This window comes from Pempheris klunzingeri, chromosome 21 (assembly GCF_042242105.1).
Source record: "Pempheris klunzingeri isolate RE-2024b chromosome 21, fPemKlu1.hap1, whole genome shotgun sequence".
In the NCBI taxonomy this organism is placed as follows: Eukaryota; Metazoa; Chordata; class Actinopteri; order Acropomatiformes; family Pempheridae; genus Pempheris; species Pempheris klunzingeri.
The window spans coordinates 21060242-21076354 of record NC_092032.1 but is presented as its reverse complement, the minus strand read 5'-3'; the positions used below and the strand labels follow the sequence as shown (position 1 = coordinate 21076354).

Genomic DNA, 16113 nt, shown 5'->3' with positions numbered 1-16113 from the left:
ATTTTCACGCTGTGGTACTCTTACTGTGCTGAAGGACCTGAGTACTTCCTACACCACAGAAATTATGTCGTTTTTATGTCATTTTTTTTCCTCCCGTCTTCACTCTGTTCTCATTTATCTAAACCTCTGTCTCTGAAGCCATCGTTACACACACACAGACTATATATATAGATATACACATGCGGTATCTCTCTCCATAGGCCTGTCTCTGCCTTCCTTCCTCTCTGCAGTATGTAATTTATCACCTCTTTCTATCAGTGTGTCAGTTTTTACAGCCTGAATGAATCCCTCTGCACTGCTGCTGGGAACTGGGTGTGTGTGTGTGCAGGCTTTATGTCTTTGCATAGCATGAGCGTTGTGCCACTCGTCTGGCGTTGAAGTTTGTGCCTGAGTGACATCTATTTCCTCGGCCGCACCTGGCGTGCTATGCGGCACTGTAACCTTGGCGACCGCCGCGCTCGACGGCGGCGTCGTATTTTCCTGCACTCCGGCGTTTTCTCTCAACTTTTCTGTCACATCCAGACAGTGACGGTGCTGCGGCTCGGAGCTTTGTTTCACGTTCAGACGCATTTCTGGGTTTGTTTCTCCGTCTTTTTGACGTGCGGTGGGTGTTTTTTGGATGGCGGGCTGCAGCTCGTCCTTGGCGGCGTCTCTGCTGCCACCTTTTAGTCAGCTGGCAGCGTCAGAAGGCACATCACAGCTTCACTGTTGGCTGCTGCCATGCTGGTTAGTCAGAACAACTTCTTGGCAACGAAACAAGGGATTTTCTCAGCAACTTTCACACATGATGAATCATGTTTCACTTCCTCCAGAGCTGCTTACATCGGTGCACATTTTATCTGTCTGCTGCACAATAGTTTGTCAGATTCCTCATGCCCGAGGCCTCCATCACGTCCTACTTGTTCAGTATTTATACGACTCAAGACTGCGGCTGAAAATTAACAAAAGTAAGATGAATGTGAGCAGAATTTATAGCTGAAAGATGCCGTTACCCATATTGGATATCTCTGATTAAAGCCAAGCATGTTTAAATCCCATTTAGAGGACAATAGACCTTGTGACTAACTAATCAGAAGAGAGTCATGTCTAAATATAACCAATCAGAAGAGAGTCATGCCTAAATATAACCAATCAGAAGAGAGTCATGCCTAAATATAACCAATCAGAAGAGAGTCATGTCTAAATATAACCAATCAGAAGAGAGTCATGCCTAAATATAACCAATCAGAAGCAGGTCATGCCTAAATATAACCAATCAGAAGCGAGTCATGCCTAAATATAACCAATCAGAAGAGAGTCGTGTCTAAATATAACCAATCAGAAGAGAGTCGTGTCTAAATATAACCAATCAGAAGAGAGTCATGCCTAAATATAACCAATCAGAAGAGAGTCGTGTCTAAATATAACCAATCAGAAGAGAGTCGTGCCTAAATATAACCAATCAGAAGAGAGTCATGCCTAAATATAACCAATCAGAAGCAGGTCGTGCCTAAATATAACCAATCAGAAGCGAGTCATGCCTAAATATAACCAATCAGAAGCGAGTCATGCCTAAATATAACCAATCAGAAGCGAGTCGTGCCTAAATATAACCAATCAGAAGCGAGTCGTGCCTAAATATAACCAATCAGAAGCGAGTCATGCCTAAATATAACCAATCAGAAGCAGGTCATGCCTAAATATAACCAATCAGAAGAGAGTCATGCCTAAATATAACCAATCAGAAGCGAGTCGTGCCTAAATATAACCAATCAGAAGCGAGTCGTGCCTAAATATAACCAATCAGAAGCGAGTCGTGCCTAAATATAACCAATCAGAAGCGAGTCGTGCCTAAATATAACCAATCAGAAGCGAGTCGTGCCTAAATATAACCAATCAGAAGAGAGTCGTGCCTAAATATAACCAATCAGAAGAGAGTCGTGCCTAAATATAACCAATCAGAAGAGAGTCGTGCCTAAATATAACCAATCAGAAGCGAGTCGTGCCTAAATATAACCAATCAGAAGCGAGTCGTGCCTAAATATAACCAATCAGAAGAGAGTCGTGCCTAAATATAACCAATCAGAAGAGAGTCGTGCCTAAATATAACCAATCAGAAGAGAGTCGTGCCTAAATATAACCAATCAGAAGCGAGTCGTGCCTAAATATAACCAATCAGAAGCGAGTCGTGCCTAAATATAACCAATCAGAAGCGAGTCGTGCCTAAATATAACCAATCAGAAGAGAGTCGTGCCTAAATATAACCAATCAGAAGAGAGTCGTGCCTAAATATAACCAATCAGAAGCGAGTCGTGCCTAAATATAACCAATCAGAAGCGAGTCGTGCCTAAATATAACCAATCAGAAGCGAGTCGTGCCTAAGACGGTTCAGTATCATTTCAAACATCCACATGATAAAGACTTGTTTCTTTAGCTGAAAGTGAAAGTTCGTCTTCTTTATAGGTCTGAGACGTCTGATAAGATGGTGAAGTTCAATAAATTAGTTTTGGTTTTTAGGTTTAAAACCGATCAGAGCCACGTATTGGGCTTTTCTAATGATTATTTTCATTTTCGATTCATCTGCTGGTTATTTTCTTGATGAATTAGTTTGGTCTACTATATGCCTGTCTCCCAGAGCTCAACAATCCAAAACCCAAAGACACTCAATTCATAATGATGTAAAACAGAGAAAAGCAGCAAATCCTCACATTTAATGAGCCAGATTTTTTTTGGCATCTCTGCTTGACAAGTAAATCAAAATCATTAAATTTTCAAAATAGTTGCTGATTAATTTTCTGTCCATCAACTAATTGATCGGTCGACTAATCCTTTCAGCTCTAATTTCCTGCCTGAGGCTTGAATCTTAACAAACGTGGATCCAGATTATCGTCACATGTTGGATCGGGCGTCCACACCTGAGGTTTGTTTTTTCTCTCTGTGTGTGTCGATGTTAAATCCTGCTCAGCTCCAGCTCCCTGCGGTTTGTTACATACACTGAGTGTGCTTTTACTGTATGTGTGTGTCCATGAGCGTGGGCGTCCATATGTGCATATGTGGTGTTGTTTGGTGCCGTGGGAACAGACATATGGTGACGATCACATGCTAGGAAGGTCAGTCCCAAAGAAAAGAAGACGGAGCCAACTAAGGGGCGATATTTCAGCAGATTTTATTTTGTTTGAAGTCTTTAAAAGTCGTCTGTGAACTCTCTGAGATGGCAGGATCATGTCGATCCACCGCAGGTCGAGCCATATATTGTCTGGAAATGTCACGTGACCTTTTGTTATCATGTAAGATGAAGGGCGTCTTCACCTTCTGCACGCCATCACACACTTCTCAGGTCCACAGAGAGTCATTGCAGCATGACGGCTGCACAGAAAAGTCCAAATTGTTGTTTTACGATTGTGGTTGTTGATTTTGATTGTCAGTGTCTGAGTGGAGGAACAAAAAGATCATTTATGTCAAACAAAGACAAATATCTGTAGTTCTAGTGTGTCAGATGTGAAGATATGTGTCTTTTCTTTGTTTTATATAAATGTAAACTGGATATCTTCGAGTTATGTTACCACAAGCTCTTGTTGTGGACTTTTTAACTATTTTCTGACATTTCAGTTAATTTAAAAACAACAGAAATAGTTCTTTGTGTATCTTGACACATGAAATCTAGTCTTTTATAGGCTTGTATAGACTTTATAGCTAAAGTCACTGATTTTATTTAATTGGTGTGTACCATTGAATTATGTAGCATAAAATTGGTCAGTTTGTCATTTAATCCAGTGTAAGATGTGTCAACAACATTGTATCAAATCTACTGTAGGTTTTCATGATCCCCAGAGGATGAACCTCATCTTCAGACTAGTTTGATTAGTATATTAATTTAATTGACACTTTATGAAAAGGGATACTTTACAGTAAATTACACGTTTCAAAGAAATGTCAATGATGAGTTAAGTACAAGACTTTTGTTGGTTTTGTTGTGGTCCTTGATGTAAAAAAATCAAAGTAAATCTTGACCCATCCCTAAAATCAACCTTAATAACATCACAGAAAGTCAAACATCCAAAAAATAGTTTATAAAACACAATTTACACATTGTGGCCAAGTTTACACTTAAAATGTCACCACAAGCAGATTCCAAGTTATTCACATACAATAAAAACCTACAGGGGGCCCAGAACGCTTCCCTGTGGGACTCCACATGTTACTGGTTGACTTGTGGAGAAGTTACCTTGAACTTCAACTAAGATATTGAAGCAAATCCTTCAAAAACAGATGGATACAGACACATTAGCAACAAATTAGCACCCACAACAGCAGTCACTCTCATTAAATGTGTCTTTCTCCCTCATGGTTAATGTTTAACCTTTTATAAAAGTGAGTTAGTTTTTATGATGTTTCATGTTGCAGTGGTGGTTTTTAGCCTCAGGCGCGTTGGCTCGCCTCCACAGTAAAACACTGCAAACACATCTGTGCTCTGCAGAGGACTTTTGTCTATTTTGGTCTTTCCGTGACCTTTCTTTTAGCGCCTGTCTTTGGACAAATTATGAACTTTGTACACAAGACAAATAATGGCTGAGCTGCCGTGACCTTTACCGAATATATTAATGCTTTTCAGAGGATTTCTTATTCATTTCACAGCTTTTATTCTACAAAAAAAATCTTCTGTAATTTGTTCAGTTTGTCCAACTATTGCATAATGGAGGGGGGGGGGGTGTAGTGGCTACTGTAGCCTGTAGGGGTCACTGTCAGTGCTCTATGTAGTTTACTTTTATGTTCCTGTTAAAGTCAAAATGACCTTCAGATGTCCTTTTATCCAACAACCAGTTTTGTATTCTGTGTGTGTGTGTGTGTGTGTGTGTGGGGTGTGTGTGTGTGTGTGTGTGTGTGTGTGTGTGTGACCTGAGCACTGTCCTGTCCAGACCAGTATAATATGACACCAGCAGCAGAGCAGAGGTAAAAGCTTCATGGATTTAGGAACAATAATCCATTTTGCTGCAATGCCACTGCAATGCAACACCCTTTGTCTTGTTCAGGGATGCTCCCAGAGTGTGTGTGTGTGTTACTGTGTGTGTGTGTGTGTGTGTGTGTGTGTGTGTGTGTGTGTGTGTGTGGATGAATGGACAAATATTTGAGGGGGACAGGGAAAAGGGCGATTGTCTAGTCTCTTGTCAGAGGTTGAATGATGGAAAGAAGTAAGAGGACAAACAGAAACCGAACCAGCTGAGTCGGCTCACTTTGTCTCATTTTAACCTTTCGCTGTTTTTTTATGTTTGTTCATTACTGCAATTATAAACTCATTATCAAAGTGTGTGTGTGCAGCTATAACTCTCCCCTCCACTCAGAAGCTCTCTCCATCTTTTCGCCCTCCACCCTCCACTGAAATTACACATTTAATGAGTGAAGCCTGAACCAGTCTGAGCCAAAACTTTGATTTTCATTTAAAGGAGACGATGTAATTCAACATTGTTCCGACACAGAGCGTGAAGCCGACGTGATGCACGTCGAGTTCAGAGCTGATTTTCAACTCGCTTTTACATGTACAGTGTTGTTAAAATATACAGATGGCGTTATCGTAAAAACACATTAGATTACAGACATGAAATTACAATAAAACACAATAATTTTGAGTACAATTAGCTAAAATAGCATTAACAGGAAAACAGAACTCTTCCAGATCCTTTATTTTAGCTTTTTTTTTATTCTCTATTTCTTTTTTATTTACTTTTATCATGTTTCTTTAGTCTCAAAGTGTTTGTTAAACTACTCTGAAGTGCCTTGTTCTTGAAATGTGCTTCACAACTAAACCGTACAAAAGCTTAGCTTAGCTTTCCGTAACTCTAAGCTAGCAGCAATGACTGTTTGTTTAAGTGTGAGTTTGCAGAAACAGACTCATCGACAGGTTGTGACGGATTTTTTTTTCTAACGTAAAGGTGAACAGGAATAATTAGATGGATTACGGTCGACACCCAGCTGTGGGAGGGATTTATAGGAGAACCACAGAAGAAGAAATGGAGGAAGAGGGGCTCTGGAAACAGATATTGTTTGTTTTGAAGTCTAAAGTCTGTTTATCTCCTGCAGCTCCATGGACCGATGACCATCATGAGGCTCGGCAACAGCTCCCTGTCCCTGCTCCTCCCCCTCCTACAGTCCCCGCCCGTCGCCCTACGCCACGGCTGCCGTCTGTCGGCCCTCTCGGCCAATGGCGGCGCGGCATCGCGCAGACGCCTCAGCACAGACGGGCCCGCCCCCCGGCCCGTGATTGGCCAGGACTCGGTGGAGGTGTTGGGCCAGTCCTACCCCCGGGACGACTTCACCAACGTCACGCCGAAGCTCTTGGATAAAGTCGGACGCAACCTCCACAACCAAACCCATCATCCCCTGTGGATGATCAAGGAGCGGATCAAAGCTCACTTCTACAGGTACGCATCCACCATGTTTGGCAAAATATTGGTGAGACATCTTGGCTACTATTGGCCAGATTTCTATGATCTTACTGTTGATTCTTAGACTTTTAATGTCCCTCTAATCTTTCTTCTAATGTTACTGTCGAGTCAAAACTATTTTTATCCCAGAAGAGGCATCTGAAAAACTGATTTCTTTAAGTTCCTTGTCATGGTCCCCAGAGGATGAACCCTGATGCCTTAACTGACCCCCTGACCCTCCTCCTGAACCTGGAGAATACTGTCCTGATCCCATTCCTGCAACCCAGACGCTGATCCATTTAGATGCTAGTCTTTTTGCTCAATCCTTTATTGATTAAGAGCATCAAAGTTGGACAAATGTACATTTAAATAAAGCTAAAGTCCCATTTTGCCGTTTTCAGGCATAGTTCAGACACATCACCGGAGAGTTCAATGCCAACGTAACTTCATGTTAGCTAAGCTGTAAGCGCTCTGTGGATGGCAGCGACGGTTCAGTCCACCACTTAAATATCTCAAAAAAGTGTGCTAACAAAGACTTTAAAACATGATGACACTGACCCGTCATATCAGTTATGGTTCCTCCTCGTCATCGGCCCAAGAAAAGAAATCGCTCTCTTCTTCTTTCGTCCCCTTTGCCGCATTTACATCGGCTCAAATACGTCCAGTTGAATAAACAGTCTTGTGAAACGTGTGTTTGCTCACTGACGTGGTTATCATCATTAGTGTTCCTACTAATTTACGATTATCTTATAGACACAAGATGATTGTGTAACATGTATATATTTATACACTCCTCACTAAAAGTTAGGGATATTCAGCTTTCAGGTGAAATTTCAGGATGAACCTAAAATGCATTCTAACCTTTCCAGGTGAACTTAATGTGACCTTCTCTAAACCTTTGAATGCACATGTCCAACTGTTCAGTGTCTCAGTACTTTCTGCACCAGCTGCTGTTCTCTAACAAGAAGCTTAACAGCAACATTCACAACAGGTTTGATCCATGAATCCACCAATACATTTCCTGCTTCAGTTAGAATTGGTATTTAAACAGTCCTCCTCATCCTGCTGTTCACATTCTGACATCATGAGACCAAGACGACACCTAACAGTTGATCAGCGGCACCTCAACACTGGAGGCTTCAAACAGGAAGTCCTCAGACGGAGGTGTTCACTGAGCTTAGAGGGTCACAGAGTGTCATCAGGAGGTTGGAACAGTGATACAGAGACTGGAAGAGTCACAGAAAGGAGAGGAGTGGACGTCCTTTGGCCACGTCCCAATTTATTGAGACACTGAACATGTTTTGTTGTGGTTTACCTACCACTGTTGGTAGATTTTCTTTAAATAAACTGTTTAAGATGAATAAACTACCAGTGCATGCTTCTACTTAAATGTCCTACTTTCATGATATAATATCACTGTAGCATTCACTTTTTACATTTTCCATATATTTCACCTGAAAGTCGAACATCCCTAACTTTCTGTGAGTAGTGTATATGTGTATATACTCTAATAGTAAACGTGATTTTGTTGTGATACACAGTAGCAGACATTAGCTAAATTAGCTGAATAACACACCTTTGACTCCTGCTTCAGGCTTTGTTTAGTTAGCGTTGGATAATAAAGTGGTTTAACGGCACAGAAACAAAAACAAGCACCAGTTTGTAGCTTCACATTGCAGCTTCCATTCAAAGTGACCCGCATGGCCCGACTCTGGTGTTAGCACAGCGCTAAAATAGACGGAGATTAATCCCGACGCTAAAACACTCGGCTTGGCTTTAAAGTGCCGTTTTAAAAGAGGAACATTTTGGTGTGGATGAAGCCGTCCTGTTCGGCTGTGGCAGCTCTTCTATTGTTGTTAAAATCTTATCTTTATATATGAATCTTCACACTTCAGGCGTGAATATTCACACAACTCCCTGTCCCCCGTGTGTGTGTGTCGTCCTCCACATCCAAATAAAACCACCTGATCCTTTAAATCAGCAGCTCTCTTGTTGTATTTCTTCAGTATTTCTCTGTTATTTCTTTATTTTCGGAGCACAAACTGCTGACTGACCCCCCCCCCTCAGTCAAACCCCTCCCCAGGCAGGCTCGGTGTATCTTCAGGGACGGTCGGCTGTAAAAGTTTGCTGCAGCAGTGAAATATCGTTAAGCTGCTGGTTATATTCCAGACTGTTAAAAAACCAACACACTCAGCAGCGAGCGCATTAATACTGCATTAATAAGTCATTAGGAAGTCACTGAGTGTGTTGTCTGACGCTGGTTTATGACTCTGCCATTTCACAGGTCGTGAACTTTCCTCTTTACAGAAGCTTTGATAGCAGCAGGATATTACCCAGCAGCCCTCAGGTGTCCTCAACAAGACGGCCAACGGGCTGCTGCTTTCAGACTGATGTCAGTTCAGCTAGAATACTTTGTTTTCAAGAGTAAAAGTAGTGATTGTGTAAATGGTGAAGTATGTGTTGGATGTTCTGCCCAGTAAAAACACATGTGGTTTAGACAGACAGTTATTCAAATAGTGTTGAGGCAATAGTTTAGTGACTAAAAGTGTCTAAAAGACACATTTTGATCCCCACTTCACCTTCTACCAGCCTGAATCTTAATAAGTTTAACTATTAGTTCTATTGTTTTTATTGTTTTTGGTCCAAACTGAAGCTGTTAAAAAAAAAAAAAAAGTTGTTAATGTTTAGTTTAGACGAGTGGAAGATTTCCAACAATGTAAAGAAATGAGTAAATAAATCAACAATAATAACAAGAAGAAGAAGAACTTTATTTATAAAGCTGCTGTCAAAGCTGCGTTAAGAACTGCTGCACTAACGAGGACAAGATCAATCAGAGCGATCAGAACAATCAGATCAATCAACAATCAGATCAATCAGAGCAATCAGAACAATCAGATCAATCAACAATCAGATCAATCAGAACAATCGGATCAATCAACAATCAGAGCAATCAGATCAATCAAAGCCTGATTGCTTTGATTGATCTGATTGTTCTGATTAATCAAAGCAACAAACAAAACAACAAACAAACAAGACACAAAAGAAAAAATAAACAAAAACAAAAGAAAACCAAACTGAAATCTGAAAATTCTCCTCGATCGGATAAATTCTGGTCAATAACTGATATTCAGTATAATTATTCAGCTGATTTGTGATTATTTGTGAATTTCTTGTAGTTTTGCTGCTTGTTGAAGAGTCGGCTGGAGGATTTACGTCCTTTACCGGAAAATAATCAAAACAATTCAGTAATAATGAGCCTTCTGATCAATCATGTCTTTGATAAACATAACGTGAAGAGACCACAGCTGAAGGTTAGAGCAGCTCCACACAGAGTAGATGAAGGCGTATCCAGGAAGTAGATCCTCCCTGAAGCTCATTGGTCGGCACTAACCACCCTCTCCGACCCTCCACAGCGCCTACGTCGGCCGCTGGGGAAACCCGCTGTTCTCCGTCCACGATAACCTGAGCCCCGTGGTGACGGTGGAGCAGAACTTTGACAGGTGAGCACCTCCGTTTCTTTTGTTGTTTTTACAGGTAAACGCTTGTGCTGCCTCATCAGATTATCTTCAGATTACTGATGGATTTTCATTTTTATCATTAGATTACTGGTGGTTCTTCTTTTTCATCATTTGATTATTGATGGTTTTTCATTTTTATCATTGGATTATTGATGGTTTTTCATTTTTATCATTGGATTATTGATGGTTTTTCATTTTTATCATTGGATTATTGATGGTTTTTCATTTTTATCATTAGATTACTGATGGTTTTTCATTTTTATCATTGGATTATTGATGGTTTTTCATTTTTATCATTGGATTATTGATGGTTTTTCATTTTTATCATTAGATTACTGATGGTTTTTCATTTTTATCATTGGATTATTGATGGATTTTCATTTTTATCCTTAGATTATTGATGGTTTTTCATTTTTATCATTGGATTATTGATGGATTTTCTTTTTTATCATTAGATTATTGATGGATTTTCATTTTTATCATAGATTACTGATGGATTCTCATTTTTATCATAGATTATTGATGGATTCTCATTTTTATCATTACTACAACACTTCAGCCAGTATATTTAAGACACATGAGTTAATGCAGCCATTCGTTAAGTGAATCTGTGTGTGATTTGATCGGCAGCTTGCTGATCCCGCCTGACCACCCCAGCAGGAAACGGGGAGATAACTACTACCTGAACAGGTGAGTGGCTTTTACTGAATTAAAAGTCCTGATAAAACAACGTAAAGGTACTTCCCATGTTACTGTTTTGGACCCAAACTGAAATAACCTTAAACACCAAAATCCCACAATAAGAAAGACAAACTAACTGATTAAGACAGCAGCAGACCAGTAGCTCCTGTGTAAAATGACTGCTTTTGTCAATGGAGTCTGGTGGTTTTTAAAATAGCGATATAACGGCTGTTTCTCACGCACACCAGATTACATTCACAAAAACAGGGATTTTACCTCACAGAACAGGCGAGTTGCTTTTCTACTGCTGCTTCCATCAGTTAGTTTGTTTGAGCAATTGTGTGACTGTGGTGTTTTAAAGGGTCAGTTCAGATCCAACACAATATTTGTTTTACACTCTTTAACAAGCAAACTAATCAATCGAGGCAGCAGCAGACCAGCAACTCCTGTGTTCTAAAATGACTGTTTTTGTCAATGGAGTCTGGTGGCTTTGAAGAGCTGCAGTTGTAGGTGAGAAGTGCGTCACTGAAATGCGTCAGGTGTTTCTGCAGGAAAACGATGCTGCGCGCTCACACCTCCGCCCACCAGAGGGAGCTGGTGAGATCCGGTCTGGACGCCTTCTTGTTGGCCGGAGACGTTTACAGGCGGGACGAGATCGACGCCAGTCACTACCCCGTCTTCCATCAGATGGAAGGAGTCCGGCTCTTCTCCAACCACGAGGTGGGACGCCGTGTGTGACCTGTTAGATGCCACAGTCCCTTCATTTTAGTCTCCTGAGACTAAACCTTACTTAAATATGTGTTATAGATGTCATAGGTGTGTTACAGGTGTGTTATAGGTGTCATAGATGTGTTACAGGCGTGTTATAGGTGTCATAGGTGTGTTACAGGTGTGTTACAGGTGTGTTATAGTTGTCATGGGTGTGCTACAGGTGTGTTTTAGGTGTCATAGGTGTCTTACAGGTGTGTTACATGTGTCATGTGTGTTACAGGTGTGTTACAGGTGTGTTACAGGTGTGTCAGAGACTTGTTAGATGTATCACAGGCATGTTACAGTCGTGTCACTGGTGTGTTATATGTTAGTTACAGATGTCTTACAGGTGTGTCAGAGTTGTGTTACAGGTGTGCTGTAGATGTGTCTCAGGCGTGTGACAGGTGTGTATTTTGTCTCCCAGCTGTTTTCCAAGGTGCAGAACGGTGAGGATCTGTCTCTGTTCGAGGTCGGCGGTCGGCGGACGCCTCAGAAACAGGAAACACAAACGCTGGAGGCCGTCAAGATGGTGGAGTTCAACCTGAAACACTCGCTGACCAGACTCATCACTCACCTGTTCGGAGGAGGTGAGGCGACCTGCAGACGGTCAGGAGGTCAAACACCTCAGTCCATTCAGTTCAGTCGGTGATCTCCTTCTTCTTCCTCTCCATCCTGTTCCTCCTCCTCCTCCTCCTCCTCCTCCTCCTCTTCCTCTCCTCTCCTCATCTCCTTGTCTCCTGTTAAACTCTTCCTCTTCCTCTTCCTCTTCCTCTTCCTCTTCCTCTCCTCCTCTTCTTCTCCTCTCCTCATCTCTTTGTCTCCTGTTAAACTCCTCCTCCTCCTCAGATCTGGAGGTCCGGTGGGTCGACTGTTACTTCCCCTTCACTCATCCCTCCTTTGAGATGGAGGTGCGTTTCCAGGGCGACTGGATGGAGGTGCTCGGCTGTGGAGTGATGGAGCAGGAGCTGCTGAACTCAGGTCAGAGCACACACACACACACACACACACACACACGCACACACACACACACGCACACACACACCTGGTGTAAACACACCTGGACTAGCGCCTCACTTCCTCTCTCACAGACGCAGAACTACGTGCTCGCTGCTCATTGGCTGCAGCCTTTGTGATGCGTTCGAGCGCAGCTTTCTGACATGAGGCAGCACATCGGTCTGCTGTTAGCAGCTCCGCTAGCAAAGGCGCTCCAGCTCGTGGTGCGTTCACTGTCACTGAGGAACAATGAAGCTCTTACTCAGTGTGACGTCGACCATGAAGCTCTGTTAGCTAGCCGGGCTAAAAGTAGCATTCTCATCAGATCATTGATGGATTTTGATTTCTCTCATTAGATTATTGATGGATTTTGATTTCTCTCATCAGATCATTGATGGATTTTGATTTATCTCATCAGATCATTGATGGATTTTCATTTCTCTCATTAGATCATTGATGGATTTTCATTTCTCTCATTAGATTATTGATGAATTTTGATTTCTCTCATCAGATTATTGATGGATTTTCATTTCTCTCATTAGATCATTGATGGATTTTCATTTCTCTCATTAGATTATTGATGAATTTTCATTTCTCTCATCAGATTATTGATGGATTTTGATTTATCTCATCAGATCATTGATGGATTTTGATTTCTCTCATCAGATTATTGATGGATTTTGATTTATCTCATCAGATCATTGATGAATTTTGATTTATCTCATTAGATTATTGATGGATTTTGATTTATCTGTAGATTTCATGGTGCTAATTTGTGACGACAAACCTGAAATGTCTTAAAAAATCAGTCAGTAAAAGGTTGACCCCCCCCCAGTGTCTGTCAGTGTCTCTCTCCCCTCTCTCTCCCTCTCCCTCTCTCTCTCCCCCAGTGTCTGTCAGTGTCTCTCGCCCCTCTCTCTCCCCTGTCAGCCTGCTAAATGGCTAACTTTGCTGCTTTGCCCTTGAACAAAGCTGTAGTGCTGCGCTCCACTTCACCGCTGCTTGTTCCAATCAATAATACATGCTTTAAGACGCAAAGAGCGGCCGGATCACACCGCCGCCGCCGCTCTGTGTGTGTGTGTGTGTGTGTGTGTGTGTGTGTGTGTGTTAATGTCCATAAGTAAAATTAGTTTAAACTCAACCTGAACACAACAGAAAAGAGGCTCCAGCCTCTACAGCAGCAGGCTGGACGGTTTTCTACTCTTTTAAAGGGCCATTTCACTGAAATGATGACAACACACCTGGGACACACCTGGTCTGAATTAACTCTGGTGATACTGAGCCTCTAAGACAGTTTTGACTCTTTATTTACTGACTTTTCAGATATTAGTCTCTGAAACATCAACATTTTGAAGCACTTTTACTCATAAATGTGGTGAAACATTTGAACCATTTGTGCTATTTTTTGCCTGTTTGTTCACATTTGACACCTTGAGGTACTTTTTGACCCGTTCGTGAGCGGGTATGTGACGAATTTCTGTCTGTCAGCTGCATCCTGACGGAGCGACGAACGCTCGATCGACAGAAAATAACTAATTATCTGTAAATCCTGAACAAATGTAAATGAATCAGCTGTTTTTATAATCAATCAGTCGTTTAATTCACCTTTAAAGCACAAACGGTGTGTTGTCGGCCTCTCAGATATGAAAAGTTCAGATCTATAATTGAATATTTTTGGACTGAGACACTTTTCACTTTTTACAGACTGAATGTTTAATCGATTATTGGAGCCAATAATTGGCAGATTGATCCCTACAGAAAATGGTGGTTGGTTGAGTTAATATTTTCCCTGTTTGGGGCTGAAACCCGAGACGTCCAGGTGCTGTTTGAAAGGCCGTGTTTGGGCGTCTGATCCCTGCGGCCGGTGACTCCCGAGCGGTTTCCTGCCCTGCCAGAGGGGGGCGCTGCAGGTCTGACCAGGAGGCCTCCTCCTCTCGGCCCTGGAGCTGCAGAAATCTGTCGTTTTCACCTCCTCCATTATTGAACACCGCTCACCTGTCTCTCTCTCTCTTGGTCTCTTGTGTGTGTGTGTGCGTGTGTGTGTGTGAGTGTGAGTGTGTGTGTGTGTGTGTGTGTGTGTGTGTGTGTGTGTGTGTGTGCACGACTGAATCCATTTCCTGCAGCGCACCACGACTGAAATAGACTGTTTCAGGACACACACAGCGAGATGGAAGTGCCTTTGGCCATTTTACACTTTGGCTCTGTGTGTGTGTGTGTGTGTGTGTGTGTGTGTGTGTGTGTGTGTGTGTGTGTGTGTGTGTGTGTGTGTGTGTGTGTGTGTGTGTGTGTGTGTGTGAGACTCTCCATGTATTTCCTCTTGACAGTAAAAGCCGAAGGAGGTTAAATTGATGCTGAGGTCCAAACAGAGGCGGAGGAAGTAGAAACTCTATCAAACACACACACACACACACACACACACACACACACACAAACACATTCTTGTCTTTGTGTAGTTGTGAGGACACTGGCCTTCACTATGGTAACTAAATGCCTAACCTTAACCTTTAATTCTAACATTTACCTTAAAGTCTTAACACTCAAACAGGCCCTTTGAAGCTGTGAGGACCAGGCAAAGTGTCCTCACAACACACTGTGTTCTCATAACTATACAAAGACACACACACACACACACACACACACACACACACAGGGATGAAGCACCACAAAGATCCTGACCTGCAGACTGAAGTTTGGTCTCCTTGTTGAAAAGTTGTAGTGCCTCTTTTACCAAATCCTCCTCTCAGCCTGCTGGTTTGAGAGTTGGAGTGAGTGTGAGCTGCTAAACTCTGGTGTTACTATCACGCTGAAGAACATAATTTAATGTTTTTAATGTCTTTAAAAAAGATAATTAGGAAAAGCTTCGACTGTCAACAAGCTTCTCTTTCACACACATCCTGCTTCCTTCCTTAGTTTTGGTGTCGCTCTGATCTTAAACTGTGAAGGAATGAAAGCAGCCCAGCGGGAGGGTAACGTTCGTCAGAACAGCCCAGATAAATGTACCAAAGAGCACCGCCGTGTCCGGATTAGAGCCCCAACGACCAGATACAGTGTGTAGTGGAGGTCTATAGTGTGTGTGTGTTAGTTAGTCAGTGTGTCAGTGTGTAGTGGAGGTCTATAGTGTGTGTGTGTTAGTTAGTCAGTGTGTCAGTGTGTAGTGGAGGTCTATAGTGTGTGTGTGTTAGTTAGTCAGTGTGTCAGTGTGTAGTGGAGGTCTATAGTGTGTGTGTGTTAGTTAGTCAGTGTGTTAGTGTGTAGTGGAGGTCTATAGTGTGTGTGTGTTAGTTAGTCAGTGTGTCAGTGTGTAGTGGAGGTCTATAGTGTGTGTGTGTTAGTTAGTCAGTGTGTTAGTGTGTAGTGGAGGTCTATAGTGTGTGTGTGTTAGTTAGTCAGTGTGTTAGTGTGTAGTGGAGGTCTATAGTGTGTGTGTGTTAGTTAGTCAGTGTGTTAGTGTGTAGTGGAGGTCTATAGTGTGTGTGTGTGTGTTAGTCAGTGTGTTAGTGTGTAGTGGAGGTCTATAGTGTGTGTGTGTGTGTGTTAGTCAGTGTGTCAGTGTGTAGTGGAGGTCTATAGTGTGTGTGTGTGTGTTAGTCAGTGTGTTAGTGTGTAGTGGAGGTCTATAGTGTGTGTGTGTGTGTTAGTCAGTGTGTCAGTGTGTAGTGGAGGTCTATAGTGTGTGTGTGTGTGTTAGTCAGTGTGTCAGTGTGTAGTGGAGGTCTATAGTGTGTGTGTGTGTGTTAGTCAGTGTGTCAGTGTGTAGTGGAGGTCTATAGTGT

The 16113-nt window shown here is 42.1% G+C and overlaps 1 protein-coding gene across 1 annotated transcript in view; it reads left to right on the top strand.

Moving 5' to 3' along the window:
• Positions 1–16113, top strand: part of fars2 (phenylalanyl-tRNA synthetase 2, mitochondrial) — a 122999-nt gene that overhangs the window by 14096 nt on the left and 92790 nt on the right. Inside the window, exons 2-7 of the mRNA XM_070853045.1 lie at positions 6055–6395; positions 9812–9898; positions 10547–10606; positions 11149–11317; positions 11772–11934; positions 12194–12325. Coding sequence (XP_070709146.1) covers positions 6067–6395; positions 9812–9898; positions 10547–10606; positions 11149–11317; positions 11772–11934; positions 12194–12325 — 940 coding nt within the window. The 5' untranslated portion in view covers positions 6055–6066. The remainder of the gene's footprint in view (positions 1–6054; positions 6396–9811; positions 9899–10546; positions 10607–11148; positions 11318–11771; positions 11935–12193; positions 12326–16113) is intronic.